This window comes from Aedes albopictus, chromosome 3 (assembly GCF_035046485.1).
Source record: "Aedes albopictus strain Foshan chromosome 3, AalbF5, whole genome shotgun sequence".
Taxonomy (NCBI): domain Eukaryota; kingdom Metazoa; phylum Arthropoda; class Insecta; order Diptera; family Culicidae; genus Aedes; species Aedes albopictus.
In genome coordinates, this window is record NC_085138.1 from 135,950,239 (window position 1) to 135,969,496 (window position 19,258).

Consider the following 19,258-nt stretch of genomic DNA (forward strand, 5'->3'; position numbering starts at 1 on the left):
GTATGGACATAGTGACACTAGCCAGAAGTATGCGCTTACATCGCACAGCTATTGGACATCATCCGGGACTATAGCTATGGAGGCTCTTTTTTAGGCATATTCAACGTGGCTACCGAAGGTAAGCTTATATTTATTATTATTATTGACTTTTTATTATGGGGAAATTCAGCCCGAGGCTGGTTCATCCCCGTATATAAAGTAGGGGGTGGAGTGTAGGGAAGGGGGAGAGGGGGGTTTAGTTACATTGTATCTTAACAGAGTTTACGTTGCGGTGTTGGTCGCTAGGCTGTCAAATGGTGTGCAAGTTCCGTATCGAGTCCAAGGTCGTAGCAAGGGTCGTGATGATAAGATATGCGGTAGTTTTGAATTCCTTTACAAGTCCAGGGTCATTGCAGGGGTCATATTAACGTAAAAAGGCCGGCTTCTTTCAAAAAATTTATCAGCTGGCGTTCTTTCACAGTATCATTTTGGAGGGTGCTGTCGATGCTGGTAATCTCGTGGATCGTTCTTAAGTGCTCCAGGATGGGACAGTTGATGAGAAAATGTTCGACAGTGTTCCGTGTTCCGCATGTTTCGCACTGGCGGTGGAACCCGCCCCCTGTGCTACCCATGTCATGTGATAAACGCGTATGTCCCGTACGCAGTCGCGAGAGGACAACCTGCTCTCGGCGAGAAGGTTGATCTTGCCACGTGCTCGTGGTGTTTTTTATTTTTCGGAGGAATGGTTCTCTGTTACGGCGCCATGCTCCAGACCAGGCGGTCCACAGTCGCTCCTTAAGCCAGGACTTAATATCATCGCGGGGGACTGTTCTAGTCAGTGTCGGGCTGTTACGGCCGATGCCGGCAAGTATGTCAGCCCGCTCGTTGCCGAGGATGCCGCAATGACCGGGGACCCACATGAATGTGGTTCTGGTAGATGGGTTTTCTAAGGCTTCCTGAATTTTCTGGATAAACGGGTGCCGGTTGCTCGGATTTGTAATTGCAGACAAAACGCTGTCCGAGTCGCTGACGACCAGCATCGGGTTGTCGCAGGGTGTCGTGGTGGCTAAAAATATGGCCGCTGCTTCGGCCGAAAAAACGGAGCACTGAATAGGGAGGCTGTGGTACATTTCTGTAGTTCGACTATAAATGCCGAGGCCAACTCGCTCCGCCAGCTTGGAGCCGTCAGTGTAGCGGACCTCATGAGTACTGAATTTCCTATTTAGGACCTCTCTGAACGCGGTCTGTACCTCCGTGGGATTGCACTGCTTCCGGAAGTGGGTCTTGATGTTTTTAGCTATCTGGGGTCTTTTAGCCGACCAGCTTCTGGGTCCGATCCGATGGAGCCCGGCCACCGGTGGAAGCTGGATGTTGGCAACAGCGGTAAGGGCAGAGTTCGCATTCTCTTCGAGGAAGCAAGTCTGCCCGTCTTCCTTGGTCCTTTCAAGATAGCTGACGGTGCGGTTTCCGAGGGTCATAGCAGCTTTGTACTGGAAAGGTAACACGCCGGCTTCTGCGCAAGCTGAATCAGCAGGGGTAGAGGTAAGCTTATAATCGTGATAGTGCAAACGCCTACACTGATCACCGCTTGCTGCTCTGACTTCCGGATGTTCACAACCATCACCTCAGTTTTGTGGTGAGCCAACTTCAGTTTCCTGGACCTCATCCACGCCTCCACAACTTTGATCGAAGTAGTCAACTCCACTTCTTCAATTGACTCACCGTAGACTTCTAGTGTAATGTTGCTCCTGAGGTTATGTGAAAGCACTTCCGACCCACCTCTGTGTCGTAAACTAGTACTTAATTCTAAAAGTTACTTCCGAGCATGTTGTACAGGTACCTGGGTATCCCCAGACGCAGGAGCGCATCGGAAATAACTGGCCAACTGGCACTGTTAAACGCGTTCCTTACATGCAGAGTCACTACTGCACAGAAACGAATTCCCCTCCTGTTAGGCTCGAGTGCTTTCTCGACAAGGTAGCGTCTACGGCGGACCTCTCCTTCCGGAAGCCGTACTGGTTACTCAAACGATCATTTTCGCCCTCGGTGAACCTCAACATTCTATTGATGATGATCTTTTCGAGCACCTTCCCCGCCGTGTCTATCAAGCATATTGGTCTATATGCCGACGGGTCTCCGGGTGGTTTCCCCGCCTTTGGCAATAGTGCCAGGCTCTGCCTCTTCCAAGCTTCTGGGAAAACTCCCTCGTCCTGGCATTTCTGCATAACAGACCTGAACATCTCGGGAGCCTCTGCAATAGCTACTTTTAAGGCCAGGCCAGAACTCCGTCCGGACCTGGGGCCTTACCTACGCTAAGGGACTTTGCTATCCCCACAAGTTCCACATCGGTGACCTTCTCCTCATCGCCAGCCCCAGTCCCCGACTGTCCTACGAAAGGAGGCCACGGACTAGGATCATTACGCGGAAAAAGCTCCTAGATGATCCCCTCCAACATATCTGGAGATTTCTCTGTAGGAGCCATTACACCTCTAGTCTTGGCCATAACGATTCTGTAGGCGTCACCCCACGGGTTCGCATTGGCACTGTGACAGAGACCCTCAAAGCAGGCTTTTTTTCTTGCTCTTATCTCAGCGCGGTCTTTGCAGCGGCGAACACCACCCGCCGTTCGTTTCGCTCTTCCTCTGAACGTGCTCGCTGCATCCGCTGCCTAGCCCGTAGGCAGCCGCGGCGCAGGGCGTCGGTCCACCAGTAAGCCGGTGGCCACCAGTAAACCAAGTAAGTTTCGCTCACGGCGGAGCGCCTCCCTAAATACCCCTTCGTCAAAGTATGATGTCTTCCACCTGCGAGGGCTTAGCCTTGGCCTAGCCGCCTCTTCTTCTATCCGCTGTCTGCTGTTGTTGTAGTCGATACTGTAGCGAACCGCCAGGTGGTCGCTGTGAGTGTAGCCATCATCTACTCTCCAGTTCGAACTACTTGTTAGGCCAGGACTACAAAAGGTCACGTCAATAATTGACTCCGCTCCGTTTCGACTAAAGGTACTCTTGGTACCGACATTAGCCAAGTCGACATCTAAGATGGCCAGTGTTTCTAGCAAAATCTGACCCCGCTGGTTCGTCAAACGGTTTCCCCATTCCACGGCCCAGGCATTAAAGTCACCCGCTATTACCTCCGGCCTTCGCCCTGTTAGCACGATCGTTATGCGGTCCAGCATTTGCGTGAAATGCTCGATCGGCCACCGTGGAGGCGCATAACAGCTACAGAAGAAAAGCCCGTTTACTTTGACGACCACGAAGCCCTCATAGGTAGTAGACACCAGCTCCTGGACGGGGTATTTACCCGTCGTCCATATCGCCGCCATTTTCCTGGACCCATCCACAACCCAGTTGCCGTTGCCGGCGGGTTCTCGGTATGGGTCCGCTATGATGGCGATATCCGTCTCCCACGCAGAAACCGCCTGGCAAAGCAGTTGCTGAGCCGCGTCACAGTGGTTCAGGTTCAGCTGCGTTACCTGCGCTGTGATTTGTTTACTGCGGCTTTCTTGAAGGCTGGGCACCTTGGACCATTCGTTGGAAGTCTGTTGTTCGCGGATTTCCCGGTACAGATCATGCAGATGGATGAACTCGTACAGCTTTGGGCCTTATGGCCTTCAGCGCCGCATCGCCGGCACAGTTTGCGCCTGTCAGGGCCTTCCCGAGCGGAAGGGCATACCTTACAAATACCATACGAAGATCAATATGTGCTCTAATACCTAAAATTGTTATTGCTGCGTTATTCTACGAAATGTCATGAGAACATCACCATAACTGTTGGAGGTATTTGAGCAGCGTCTGGTATTGATGTGGTATTAGATGGTTTAGCAGTTAAAAAAAGAAGAACAAGATTTGCTATTACATCATAAAGTTATCGAACAAATGAAGCATTTAATAACAACCCAAGTACAGGTCGGACTCGATTATCCGGAGTGAGATTTTCTGATGCTTCTCAACCATATATGTGGGCAACGGAGAGCTGTATAAAGCTGTAATTTTGACATTTTGTCAAGCCAACTTCGGTTAGTTATCAGTCAAAATTTCAGCTTCTTACACCATTCCGTTTGCGAGATATTATTTTGGTAAGCGCCAGAACCCGACTCCGGATAATCGAGTCCAACCTGTAACCATTAAGCATTTAAAATAGCATTACTCCAGCATTATAGTAGTCCCTACGACAAGGCATTTAATGCTAATTGGCCGTATATGCGCCTATAGTGCTACCTCACAGCAGATTTTGGAAAAATATCGGGCTGCCTGAGTGCAGCACCTTCAGGAACGTCGTATCAAAATGTCAAAGAAGCGTAACGCCTCGTCGAGCAAAACAAAACAAAAATAGATTTACGTCCGCCCCTCGCTCTTTGCACTTCCTCGTCCTTGCACACTGCAGCTGTTGTTAGATAGTATTTTTTTGCATATTTTAACCCGGGAACGGTCGCGTCGTGTACTGAGTACACGCACCATAAAAATTCACGCTTATGATACACAGCGTGAACGTGGTGCCGTTGCAGGTAGTCGAAGACGCGACTGCTTGAGGGTTAATAGTTTTTTGGAATTGAACTTACGATCCAGAGATTATTCGTCCATGTTTGCTGCTGAAGTTTCTGTTCCACGCTACAGGGTATGCCGCAGCTGTTCCGTTGGCGTGTGCTGATTTAACCCCCAATATAAAGAATAATTTGGTAGCAGCTCCTGTTCTAACTCCCAAAACTTGTTTTCTGTGCACAATTCCCTCTTCGATCTAGCATATGATTCCCTCTTCCGCATAATTTTATGACCCGCCAAAGCATTCACCGATTCGGTACATACTTTTCGACGAAATGATACATGGTAATTGTTCGATGGCCATGTTCTAATCTGATCCAGCTGCAGCAATGTTTACTGCGGAGCTTTTGGATGAGTACGGGAAAAACCAAGGGAAACATGAATAAGGAACTCAGATGTACAAATATGTCAACAGAGGCAAAGACTATGTAAGAAAGAGACAACATGCGTTATCAAACACGTAACATATCTCTATACTCTTTGCTCTTAGCATTTGAAAAGCAGTTAAAAAGCATTCTGAATGCTTCCAGGCGAAAACACCTCAAGCAGTTGAAGTGCTAATTAACAGCCAAAAGCTTTTGAGCAGCACAGTTTATGCTAATTCAAGGCAGCTATGCATTCCAACTGCTTATGTAGGGCAGCAAGCAGTTCAAATGCTTAACACGGTCTGCTCTACGGCTTATCCAAATGCTTAGTGGTTACCGGGGTAGTCAAGATCTGGGAAACCGAACAGCTACCGCAGGAGTGGAAGGAAGGGATAATCTGTCCCATCCACAAGAAAGGCGACAAGTTAATGTGTGAGAACTTTCGAGCGATCACCATTTTGAATGCCGCCTACAAAGTGTTATCCCAGATCATGTTTCGTCGTCTTTCACCTAAAGTAAATGAGTTTGTGGGAAGTTACCAAACCGGTTTCATCGAGGGCCAGTCGACAACGGACCAGATTTTCACCGTACGGTAAATCGTCCAGAAATGCCGTGAATACCAGGTCCCAACGCACCACCTGTTCATCGACTTCAAGGCGACATACGACAGTATCGACCGCACAGAGCTATGGAAAATCATGAACGAGAACAGCTTTCCCGGGAAGCTTACCAGACTGATAAGAGCAACGGGGTGCAGAACAGCGTAATTCGAATCTCGACGGGGACTACGATAAGGTGACGGACTTTCCTGCCTATTATTTAACATCGCCCTGGAAGTTGTTATGCGAGGTGCCGGGCTCAACAGCCGGGGTACAAAATCCGGCCAATTTGTTTGTTTTGCGGATGACATGGATATTATTGCTAGAATATTTGGATCGGTGGCAAGAACTGTACACCCGCCTGAAACGTGAAGCAGCAAAGGTCGGACTGGTGGTGAATGCGGCTAAGGCAAAGTACATGCTGGTAGGTGGGACTGACCGAGACAGAACAAACCTTGGCAGCGATCTTACGATAGACGGAGATATTTTCGAGGTGGTATAAGAATGTTCCCTTCGATCCGGAACGGGTCGGCCTTTTCAAGCCCACCCTTCCCATCTTTCCGGGAAGCTTAGCTGGGGCTCGACTTGCCTGCATTACTGTCGAACTTTGGGGTTAAAAACCACCTAGCCTTGCGGGCGCCGTCTGGTAGTTCCTCACCTGATGGCTGCCTTGTCATAATCAATAGCATCCGTAACAAAGGGCCTGCTTGAGGTCCACGCGAATATTAGACTTCAAGGATGCATAGTCAATGCTGAAGTCAAGCTGCTGCGCAGCCACTTCCATCGCAAAGAACCCATCTTTGTTTTATAGATGGCCCTCATAAACCACGCTCCTTACCCGACAAGTTGGCAGGGGAGAAAAGGGAGTTTCCAACACTGGTACTACGTACGCAATTGCCTCCTGCCGTCATCGATCTTCTCAAAGGAGACTCGCTAACCAACTCCTTGCGCAAGGGTTAACTTCTCTACTACCATACCGCTACTTATCTACTTATTATATCGGAACAGAACATCCGTAGCGCTATTCTACACAACTGGATTCACTAGGTCTATTTTATTATTTGAGTCTGCAATAATCAGTGTTTACCAACCAGCTATAGCAATTGATGTGTGTTCTGAATCATCGATTGAACAGCATGTCATCGAACTGAAGGCGCCGAATGTTCAGCAAAGTTTTAGTGATTCGTGACACTACCAGAAATTGAATGCCAATTGGAAAACTTCCCCATGTCTCACAAGTAGTGACAGTGAGCCACTAGAGAAATTTAGAAAAATAAAAGTAGCGAAAAGCACAAGCAAAATCAATCCAATGCAACACCACTACAGTCTAACGTTTTCGCTCCTTAATCTAAGTTCTGCAAATCAATGCCAATTCCGACCCCACTTCGCGTACGGATTTCGATGGCCCTCCTTCTTTTAAAATTCATATCACGCCGAAAGAGCATAACCCATGCAAAAATATCACTCATGTTGTTTGTTTTTCGGTTCTCTATTTGTGTTTTGAATATCGGGCAAATTGGGTGCTCTGGCTCGCTAAATGTGCACGACTTATCCCTATTAGAAAAACACTCCACGATTTTTATTTGACTACGGGTCTGGCTGGGGGTACAATTTATTTGGCAACATTCGAAACAGGAGGACAGCCCTTCGCTTTATGGATTTCCCATGGTTGGTTGGAGTAATAAATTCCAATGTTCTATGTATGTGTGTGTGCGGATTTGTACGTGTGTGCGTCAGCCAGAACGTATTTATTCCAGTGCGGATCGTCGTATGTTACGATTTCAGTTTTTATTATTTTTTACAGCCCGCATACGCTATGATACGGTATGTTCTACGATATGATGCTGCTGCTGGCTGCTGCCAGTTTGCCCACTAGAGAGCTATTGTTCTAATCTTTAATAAATTCCAGACGTGTGAGCAGGGCAATAAACAGGGTTATTGTTTACGAGCACTGATCCGAGGTGATGAAATTCGCGTCCTGCCACACGCAAAAACGGCTACGCTCAAAAATGTGTTCGGCCTGCACATTTTTAGTAAACATCCATGCCGCACATGACTGTGTTGGAAACACACATTTTTTTAAAATTGTCCGTACGCTCACATGAGGATGTATTTTGCAATAATTTCGACATGGCAAACTCAATGGGTTTATAAACCACCTTCAAATACCGAAAAATATTGATATTTTGCAAAAATGTGAGCGTACGAGCAATTTAAAAAAATGTGTGTTTCCAACACAGTCCTTGTGCGGCATGGGCGTTACTCAAAAATGAGAGCTTTTATTTTAGAGAGCAGACCGAGCCGACCCTTTGGACGAGGACCGATAATTCAAACTGGGAGACTGAATGTGTGCTGCTGCGCTGGATGATGCCGAAGGCCGGTCGGTCGGAACATTCCATACGATGGGAGAGAAGCTGTCGTAACACTTTTCATCCAATTAAAAATTGATAACTTTATGGAATGATCCCGAAGGCGTACTTTGCGCAGCATACCAACTTGTATCTTGGCTTTTTTCTGCATCACCGGGAAAGTTTTAATTTACTCCGGAAATTGCACCAAAAACATGCTGTTCGACAAAAGAATGAGAGTAAAGAATTAATCAAGTAAAAGTTATACATCGCCAAACAGCGACGTAAGTTCAAATACGAAACGGTTTTTCGTGTGCATCGTTTTGCGTTGGCAGTGCGAGGGGTTGCTTTTGCAAACTCGCACCTCATTCCTTTTGAAGTGCATTTCCGTTTCTTGTATTGCCGTGGGCAATGCAACGAACTTTTGATGCAAATTTATGCTCACGCTGTTTGTTCGCATCACAGTAAAACGAGGTAAGTAACTTAACTTGATCATTTTGATCTTTCGCTGAGGGATCGTTTATAAACTTTGCTTGTGTTAAAAGACGTGACGGAGACAATGTTTAGTTCAAACTCCCATTTCTGTCTGCAGTCAAGTAATTGCAGATTGCGATACGATAGGATGCATTCGTCCAAGGTCGGTATCCATACGGTTAGAAAGGGCCAACCTACCTTAGACTACAACGTAGCTTTACTCCAGCACCGAGCATATAGTTGATCCCTATCATCTTCGAGGTCTGGGTGTCTGGGGTGAGGTTCCTCCAGTTTCCTCGAACTTTTAGGGCTCCCACATCTATTTGAGCAGGGTACATGCTTTTTACTTCAGCGACGAAATTTTTCCTGGTTCCTTGTCGCAGACTTCTTTCTGGTTCCCTGCAATGTTTTCTTCTGACATTCACACTATGTGACCAGCCCTCTTAAGTCGGCCGTATATTGTATGCATTTAACAATGTTCGCTTCTTTGTACGCTTGAAGCAATTTGAGATTACGCACCGTTTTTCTATGTAGTTTACCACCGGAAAGTCCACAACGCCGAAAAGCCATGTTCTGGCATTATCTGCCAAGGCTTCCCATTGTGTGTCGTTCTCTCAAAATGATCCTTAACCGGATACAGGAGAAGATTGACGCAACTCTCCGACAGCAGTAAGCAGGATTCCATGCCGGACGACCCTCTGTAAACCATATTGTCATGCTCCGTATCATTCATGAGCCAATCAATGAATTCCAAGAGTCTCTCTAGCTGGTTTTCATTGATTACGAAAAAGCTTTCGACCGTCTCAATCATAAAAACATGGGGAAGCCCTCAGGTGCAAGGGTGTCCCTGAGGAAATCATCGGCCTCATTGAAGCACAGTACAGGGCATTTTTGTGTAGAGTACTGCAAAACGATGTATTGTCTGATCCCTTTCGGGTCGTTGCTAGAGTGAGGCAATGATGTATACTATCACCGCTACTCTTCCTCATCGTAATCGACGAGATCCTGGTAGGTGCGATTGATCGTGAATTGCTGTGGCAGCCCATGGAGCACCTAAGTGATTTCGAATTGGCTGATGATGTTGCTCTCCTAGCTCAATGGCGCTCTGATATGAAGAGCAAGCTCAACGGTCTTGCCAATCGCACATCGGTGGCAGGTCTAACGTAAACATAACCAAATCGTTGGATGTAAACACGGTCAACCTTTCCAGCTTTACGGTAGCTAGGCAAGCAGTAGAGAATGTTGAAAGCTTCCAATATAACCAAATGGCGGCCGATGGCGGCACCAAGATTGACATAGGTGCACGGATCGAGGAAGCAAAGACTGCTTTTGCGAATTTAAGTAATGTATGGAAAAACAAGCATATTAGTGGACGCACCAAAATCCGAATTTTCAACGTGGAATCTGTGCTGCTGTACGTCAGTGAAACCTGGTGTGATCAGTGTAGAATACGCAACGGTTGCAGATCTTCATCAATAGATGCCTGCGGAGGCTCATGGCGGCGCAGCCTCAACAACGAAATAAAGCAAGTCGTCTGTTATTTTACCTGGCCATAGGCCCAGGATGGAGATCTTTCAATTCGGTCCTCTGCATCACCGTGGGGGCTCAGGACTGAAAGTAGCTTCCCGTTGAATTGTACACATAGCGTGCTGTTTGGATCCAACCTCGGGAACGTCCCCACACACGCCAAATCATTCTCGATCTGGTCAGCCCACCTTATTCGTTGTGCTATACGTTGTCTTGTACCGTTCGGTATTCTTAGTTTCCATCATCATGTTTTTTGAGAACGGCGCAGCAGTTCCATTTCCTCGTACTCCGCTTCTTCCAGGCGGCATTTCTTCTCCCGAAAGAACCTGGTCTACTGTTTCCACTTCTGTTCCAGCCGGGTCCCATACTGCAGCATTACTGTCCGAGCTGCTTTCTTTTCTTTCAAAACCGGTCTACATATCTCGTTGAACCATTCATTCCGTCGACCACGTTTCACGTATCTGATGGTACTCTCGACTGCATCGTTGATGGCTACCCCAACTCCTGGTGGGCGCTGAACCTTCTCATTGTCGGTCTGTTTTTAACGTAATGCCCTAGTTATGCATTCAGGTTTCCTATGATGGTCTCGATGTCGTGGCTTGGGCAGTGGTCGTAATATTATCAAATTACGACGGAGTTTGATGGCGTTTAGAACAATTGAGGCACTTAAGATTAGGGATAAAGAAGGTTTTCTGAATCGAAGAAGAGAGTAAGAGGGATAAGGAGAGTTGGGATTACTTAAGGATCTCTAAAAACTTTCATGCATCGGGTCAACATGCCATCTCCAAGCCCACTGAAATCCCTAACAAGTTCTTTGAGCGTGTGAAGCCCCCTAAAATCTATCTGCAACGTCTTTAAACACCTTGAAACGCCTTTGAAACCCCTTGAAGCTCATCTGATTTCTTATGCGACCTCCTAAAGCACCTTTGAAACCTTTAATGCGCAATGAATCACATTGAAATGCTTCTGAAACCCCTCATTTGAGAGCATGTAAAGTCCCAACAACCCAACATTTCTGAACCCTTCTGAAATGCCTTGAAGCGCTTGCAAAAACCTCTGGAGCCGTTGAGACCCAGTAGACTTATAGGGGGAGGAGGGGGTACTGACCAAAGTCTATGCATCATACAAATTTTCAAATTTTGGAATGGAGAAATGTCAACGAAGAAGCCTTCATTTGTTCTACTTGGCTTATGAACAATCCCTCTGGAGCTCACCTGAGAGCCTGAGAAGTCCCTTAAAACCCATCTGAAAGCTCCTGAAATCTCTAAAACGTCCCTGGAAAATCATCATCATAAACGTCCCTTCTGAAGTTAGCCTGTCAGCCAGTGAAGCCTCCTGGAACGTTTCTGCACCTCCTCTCTCCTGAAATTTCCTTGAAACTCCATAAAACTTCATCTTAAAATCACTATCCCTAAACTCCTTAGTGTTTTATGTGTTATTGGCTTTTGATGACATCGACGTTGGAGCTCGACGTGGGAGATCCAAAAAAATATGCGCACAGCAAAATCTAGCCAAAAAAAATCAAGCAGTAATCGTGCGTTCTAACTTATTCCCAACCCAATTCATCGTAGAAAAGCATAAATTTACTTACTTTAACCCTTTGGAGCCGGAGGGGTCATACATATATAACCCCAACATAGAAACGGCTGTATAAATTCACCCATTCGATAAAACAGAATACTGTCTTTGTCGAAGTTTTTGCAAATTGAGTTCTCTATTAGGGAAATATTGTAATATTTGTATTTCGGGCTTAATTGATAACCTAGAACATCCTGAACACCATGAAATTTGTAAAAACGAAATAATTGACATACCACTTGTTCTAAAAGCTAAACTTGGATGTGGGTTTCGTTTATATGTATCCATTTAGCCTTCATCAAGAATATCAAAAGGTGTTTTATATTCTTGGATGTTCTAGGTGTTCCAAACTTTCCTGTAATGAAATCCTTTAAATCTACAAGAATAATTTTATGTATTTCGGCTACAACTAATAGCATTGCATAAGATACTGGGATCCGTGAAGCTCTTGACATTTACAATGTCATTTATAGACGTAATAGGGATATTCCAGGTCAGCCAAACTACCTTGGAGTTCAGGACTTCAGGTCCACACTCGTAACAGTATCCATATCTGTTAAACTGAGAAACGCTACATAATCAATCGCAGTTACTGAAGCAATCTGAAGTCTCAGAGCTTATTATAAACCTTTGGGACGTCTAGGGTCGTCCAAACTGTTCTATAATAAAGTCCTTCAAATCTACTAGAATAATTTTATGTGTTTTCACCATATATAATAGTAATGTATAATCTACTGGGGTCCGAGAAGCTTTTGAAATCTCAAATGACATCAAATTACTTCAGGGATATTCCAGGTCAGCCAAACTACCTTGGAGTTCAGGACTTCAGGTCTACACTCGTAACAGTATCCATATATGTTATACTGAGAAACGCTACATAATCATCCGCAGTTACTGGACCAATCTGAAGTCTAACAGCTTTGGAACATTCAGGTTCGTCCAAACTGTTCTTTAATGAAGTCCTGGAAATCTACAAGAATAACTTTATGTGTTTTCGCCATAAATAATAGTATTGCATAACCTGCTGGGATTCGCGAAGCTCTTGAAATCTGAAATGACATTTATAGACACTACAGGGATAATCCAGGCCAGCCAAATTTCCTTGGAGTTCAGGACTTCAGGTCTACACTCGTAACAGTATCCATATCTGTTATACTGAGTAACGCTCCATAATAGACCGCAGTTACTGGAGCAATCTGAAGTCTACTTTTTTATTATAAATCTTTGGGACATTCACGGTCGTCCAAACTGTTCTATAATGAAGCCCTTTTAATCTACAAGAAAAACTTTGTGATTTCACCATAAATAATAGCATAGCATCTGCTAAGATCCGTGACGCTCTTGAAATCTCAAATGTCTGTAGAGACACTATGGGAATGTTCCAGGTAAGCCAAACTATCCATGAGTTCAGAACTTCAGCTCTACACTCGTAACATCAGCTATATCTGACATACTGAGTAACGTTTCATAATCAATAGCGGTGACTGGACCAACCTAAAGTCTACTATATATTTTTATGGACCTTTGGGACATTGAGGGTCGCCCAAACTATCCTGAAGTTTAGCTCTTGATGGTAACAGTAGTTAGTCTCACAATGAACTTTAGACTGTAATTTGTAATGATAGTTTTGAGATATTCCAGATCAACATCACTATTCCGGAGACCATAGCTTCAGGCTTACACTTGTGATAATAGCTTTTGCCACTACGTTAAGGTGTTACATAATCCACTGTACTTACCAAAGCAGTTAGAGGAACAATACGCGTTATTATATATTTTTGGGATATTATGGGCTTCCTTACTTTTATGCAGCTTAGTTAATAAAAACAACCACTGTAACTTTCAGAAAACTTGTTGGACATGAAAGATTACAAACCATAGCTTTTAATGAAAGAAGTTACCGTTACACTCGTAAACTTTAGGATCTAAACTCAAGAACAGTTTGGATGACTTAGGATATCCCGAATGATCTGATATTGTCTATTTACATTTCAGAAGAGTTACTGGACATGATAGATAACAAATCGCAGCTTGGTATAATGAAAGTAGTTACCGTTACAGCCATAGACTTTAAGATCTTAACTCAAGAACAGTTTGAACGACCTAGGATATCCCGAATGATCTGATTAGGCAGCATCCATTTATTACGTAACGCAAAAATGGACATTTTTCGACCCCCCTCCATAACGCTTTTTTTGTATGAAAACCAGAAATTTTTTGTATGGGCCGTAATACTTGGCTATACTCCCCCCTCCTCCTAGAGCGTTACGTAATTTGTGGATGGCGCCATACTGTCTTTTGAATTTTCAGAAGACTTACTGGACATGATAGATTAAAAATCGCAGCTTTGTATAATGAAATCAGTTACCGTTACACCCATAGACTTTAGGATCTAAACTCAAGAGCAGTTTGGATGACCTAGGATATCCCAACTGATCTGATATTGTTGTTTAAAAACGTCGCCCGTGCACAAGGGAGGGGTTTTGGGGGTTTAACCCCTCTCATTGTTAATGTTTTATATATTAGGCGCCCTTCCGCCTTTGGTGTGGGCTTAATACACCTCAATGAAATATTACATTTTATTGGAAAAATGCGTTACAATTTTCACAAAGTTTTCTGCATAGAAACGCAAGAATTCTCCTCCATAAGCAGGAAACACAACACAGTCCAAATACAAGTCAATACACAATATAAGAGGTGCCAGCAATTTTTCCCGACATTCCTCGTAGCGAAAAAGATGATTTTAATGATATTTATTAGTGATTGAATTCCTTTCGGGGTTCCTTCAGGCATTTCGTTCGCGATTTCTCCAGTTCTGTCATCATTTCTCCCAGAGTTCCTCTTGGGATTCCTCAGGGGCTTTTGGATTTTTTTCATGAGTTCCCTCTGGGATTCTTTCAGGAGGTCCTACTGACATTCCTAAAAAGGATCCAATAGGGATTCTCCTAGAAGTTCTTTCCGGCAATTCCTTCTGGGAATCCTCTAGAATTTCTAGGAATACTCTAGAAGTTCCTTCCGAAATTCCCTCTGCGATTCCACCGGGAATACTCCCAGGGATTGCTACATAAATTCCTTCCGTAGTTTCCAGGATTCCTCCAGGAATTCATTCTGGAGTTCCTCAGGGAGCACCTTCAGAGATTTTCTAAGGGGTTCATGCAGGATTTATTCATTAGCTTCCTCTGGGGTAGTTCCAGAAGTTTTTCATGAGATACCTAAAGAGGTTCCACTTAGGATTCCTCTAGTAGCTTATTCCGTGAGGTTTCCTTCAGAGGTTCTATGCGGGATTTCTCAAAAAAATATTTATAAGACTGATCCAAGAAACCCTCCCGGGCTTCCTCCAGGAGTTCCTTTAGAGGCTTTCCGAGGAGGTCTTCCTTGGTAGCAGTTCCTAAATTCCTCTAGGTGTTCCATCTGCATTCCTCAAGGAGTTCCTTCTGGGATTTATTAAGTTGTCTCTTGTGGAATTTCTCCAAGAACCCTGCATGCATCCAGAAAATCCTGCATTCAGGAAATCTTGTTTTAAGTTTTTTTTTTCAGGATTCCTTTAGGAACTTCTTCTGGGATTCCTCCATTAACATCTTCCGGGATTCTTCCATAAACTTCTTCAAGGATTACTCCAGGAGTTCACGGGTTCATTCCATAGTTATTTTTGGAATTCCTTCATTATTTCCTTCCGAAACATCAGTATGAGTTTCTTCTGGGAACCATCCAGTAATTTCATCCAGAATTCCTCCAGAAATTCCTTTCGTAATTTCTCCAGAAGTTTTTTTTTTGAGATTGCTTCAAGAATTCCTTCCAGCGTTCCTTCAGGATTAGTCCAGGAGTTCCACCTAAGATTTCTCCAAGGATATCTCTAAGAACACCGTGTAGGGTTCTCCCAGTAATACCTTCACGGATTGCCTTGCATCTTTTCGGCCAGAAATGTCGCGTTTTTCCATATGTTGCAGTCGAATTTTTGCTGCAGTTGTGCGGATACTACGGACGGGGTCAGCTTTGAGCATCTCGGCTGATATGTGATTGACTTCCGGGGCCCTGTTCGATTTCATGCTAGGGATGGCTGTTTCTATCTGCTGCAATGATGGAGCTTCGGTGTTGACACGGGTAATGCTTCGAAACCTTTGTGGATTATACTGAGGTGTTGATGGCGTGGCCAACGCTTTAAAATGGTTTCCAAAGTGCTCGAACCAGCGTTTCAACTTATCAGCCGGGTCGGTCAATAGTTGTCCAGATGTGTCTTTCACGGACATTGTAGCATTCATCTTAGTCCCATTAAGGCGACGTGAGGCATCGTAAAGGAGACGAATGTCGCGGATATGTGCCGCTTTCTCACCTTCGGTGGCTAGGAATTTCGCCCATGCTCTTTTTTCCCGGCTACATGAGCGTTCCACATCTTTCTCGAAAGCCGAATAGCGTTGACGGACTACGGCTTTGGCTCCTCGCGTTTTCGCTCGCTCTATCGCGGCTTTGGCATTCCTTCGCTCCTCTATCTCCAGGTATCTGCTATCCCCTTTTGCTCCGGGTTGCGTAGCTCCCTCAAATTCTGTTTGAGCGCTCCATTGATCTATTGATCTTCTACGCTTCCACCTTCTGGAATATACGCTGCACGATTCTCCACCACTAATAGAAAGCGCGTACATCAAGCTTTGTGTTAATGGCGGTGAGATGGGTGGGTGGATCCCAGAAAGCCCTAAGTCGACAGAAACGTGTTTGTTTACGCAATGTTGATGCGGCCTTTTAAATAGTTGGTCTTGAGATAATGATCCGCGAGTCAAGGTTTTGACCTCTGAAGGCTTAGGCCTAGGAGCATTTAGGAGTTCTAAAAATACATTCCTTTTCATTCCAATATGTATTTCGCTGGTCATGCTTGACAGCGTCATTATTAACGCTACCCTTCGATGCAACAACTAAACAGATCATCAAGAAGTCGGCAGAGTGCGTCGGAGCTGGACGACGCCTAAGACCCGTAAATCATGCAACATGTCTGCCATTCACGCGAACCAACGCATCGCCAGAGTGCCACCAGAGTGTAGTGGGTGTATGTATGTACGTACATATAAACACATAAAAGGTGACATTAATCAATTTTAGTGTCACTTTCACAGAACAGTGCCGTTGTGTGCTTTGTATGTATGTAGAATGGCGGCGTCATGATTGGGTGGGAGAAGTTAAATTTACGACTATTTTTTCGCCTGCTTCCGAAACATGCCACATTAGTGATAAGCGACCAGCTTCCTCGGCATCCAGAACCGGCAAATGTAAACGTACATTATGTCTCCTGCTTGCGGATGGCATTATTCCGCTTCTGTGGTGCAGCGAGACACTGAAGAAGGAGGCTGTTTAGACTCTGTGTTACGGGCATCAAGGATTGAAACATCAATGTGAATATTTATGTGCCAATTAAGAGTTATTTATGGGCTGGGTCCCGTAATGTAGCAAACATTGATGCCTTCCTCTTGTGGTCAAGAAATCAGGATTATTAAGGTTGAATTCCTAGAGCTGGAAAGCAGAGTGTGAATTGCATAGAAAGTATAACTTTTCTTCGACCTGATGCGTGAGATTTTACTGTCCTTTCTTTGGCGCCGCAGTAGTTAACAATAATCAAAGTTGCTCTTTAAGATTTTTTCATCTAGTTTTCATGATTATCTCAACTTATAATACGTATGTTTCAGTGGGCTATTGGTATACACTGTGTACTATACAGTAAAGCAGCCACCCATGACGCAGTGGAGAGCACCATAGGATGGGCGATTTGAATGGTTCAACGAGGAGTGGAGAGCGGGTTTGAAGGAGGAGCAGAACGCAGTGTGGTTGGTAAGTAATACTGCAGCATGAAACTCGACAGAACATGGAACGCTACAAACAGAAGCAGACCCGCCTGGAAGAAGCGGAGTTTGAGAAAGGAACTGCTGTGCCGTTTTATACAAATACGCAAACTCTACCGGAAGCTCATCGCGAGCCTAAATGTGTAGGAGTAAGTACGGGGGCCTCGCCTCGTGACGGACAGTCTTGATTGAAAGGTGGAGGTCACACTACAGTGAGCATTTGAATGGCACAGAGAACGCAGGCACGGGAAGTGTAGGCAACGCCAACGGAGGGAACGACTGCGTTAAACTACGCTTAAAAAGCTGTCCAAATAGGAGTGAGGTGTGAGAAGTGGAGAATAAGGAGTGGGAAACAGTGCTGTCATGCTAAAATCAGAGCTGGTTACTCAAGGTATACCTATGTTAGCGCCCCTATGCTGGTACGCCCACAAAAAATGTATTTCAGTATTGTGCATAATTAAGAATTATTCCGAAATACCCTTTCCATGCACACTTATTTCACAATTTATTTTTCGGAAGACACATTCTTGCTGAAATTCCTTTTATGAGTTTAGCATGGATCCTTCTTAAATATTATTTCTAGAAAATTCTCTAGGATTTCCTCCAGGGACCAGAAATTCCTTTGATGATTCTTTCAGGATTTATCTAATATTTTTCGGAAAGTTTACAGAAAGAATTTTCTCGCAGGATTTCATAGAATAGTTTTAGCAAGAATTCCACTAAACATTTCTCTTAGTATCCATTCAGAATGCCTCCCTGTCCATGCAATTCTTTTAAAGTTTCTTCAGGAATTTCTCCAGGATGTTTTATTGGAGCTTCTTCAGGAGTTTCTCAAGAAATTTCTCAAAAGAATAATCCTGAAACTGAGTCACGGGTTTCCCCAGAAGTTCCTTCCAAAATTTCTTCTGGGATTACTTCAGGGATTCTATAGTAAATTCTGCCAAGAGTTGCTACGTGAGTATAATAATATATGCTCGCATTTCTTCATAATCTTCAAACATTTCTGAAGGAACTCCTCCTGAAACATCGCCTGATTTTTTTAAAGGATTTCTCCAAAAAAATCTTCTAGAGATTTTCCTTCGTCGATGTTTTAGGCATTTTTAAAACATTTGTTCCTTGTAATTTCTTGCAGAGTTTCGTCAAGAGTCTCTCATGATTTTTTTTGTAAGAATTAAGGAGACATTTCTTCAGGTATTCTCTACGTTTGATCCTATTATTGAGGAATTGCTCTAGATATAACTTCAGAAATTGATTCATGAGTTTTGTCCAGGAATTCCCCAAGAAAATTTTCAAGAATTTCTTCTAAGTGTTTCCAAAAGTATCTCCGGGATATTTGAGGGGTCTCTTGCGACAATTATCCAGGGATTTCTAAGAAATTCTTTCAGGGATTACTTCAGTAAGAAAGAAATTTCTTCAAGAATTCTTGGATATTTATTTCCAAATTTTTGAATGCCTGTAGAATTTTATAAAGAAATTTTAGAACAGTTTATGGGAAATTCAGTGGAAGAACTTTTGAAGAAATCCCTTGATTATATTCCTGAGGAAAAACCTAAAATTCTGAAGCAGTCTCTGGTAATAAAAATATATCCTCAAAGAAATTGCAGCAAGAATTTCAGATAGAAACCATGAAGAAATTACTGAAGAAATCTTCAATAAAATCCTTGTAGAAATGCTAGAAAGTAATTTTGAATAAATCTATGGAGAAATATCCAAAGAAATCCGAAAAAAAATGTTGAAATAATTTGAGGAGGAATATCTCAAGAACTATCTAGAGAAATGCCTGGAGAAACTTCCCGGGAAGCCCTTGGTGGAATTCCTAAAAAAGTATTCAGAAAATTCCTGGAGAAAACCTATAATGAAGCTCTTGGTCTTAGCGTTTATTTCTAAAAGTATTTTAAATTACTGAAGTTATCCCGGCTGAATTTCTGGGGAAATACATGGTTGTATGTCTGGAGGAAATCATGAAGGAATCTCCATTTGAATTCCTGTAAGCTGACAAAATTTCTAAAACTATCTCTAAAAAACCCTAAT

General features: G+C 44.0%; 1 protein-coding gene across 1 annotated transcript; it reads right to left on the reverse strand.

The window, feature by feature from the left end:
* Positions 1 to 398: 398 nt before the first annotated feature.
* LOC134290367 (uncharacterized) lies at positions 399 to 1,457 on the reverse strand. The gene has a single exon (XM_062857493.1). The coding sequence runs from the start codon at positions 1,455 to 1,457 to the stop codon at positions 399 to 401; it is 1,059 nt and encodes a 352-aa protein (XP_062713477.1).
* Positions 1,458 to 19,258: the final 17,801 nt, after the last annotated feature.

Coding starts and splice junctions, on each gene's coding strand:
- LOC134290367 (XM_062857493.1), bottom strand. CDS start 1,457: ATGACCCTCGGAAACCGCACCGTCAGCTATCTTGAAAGGACCAAGGAA.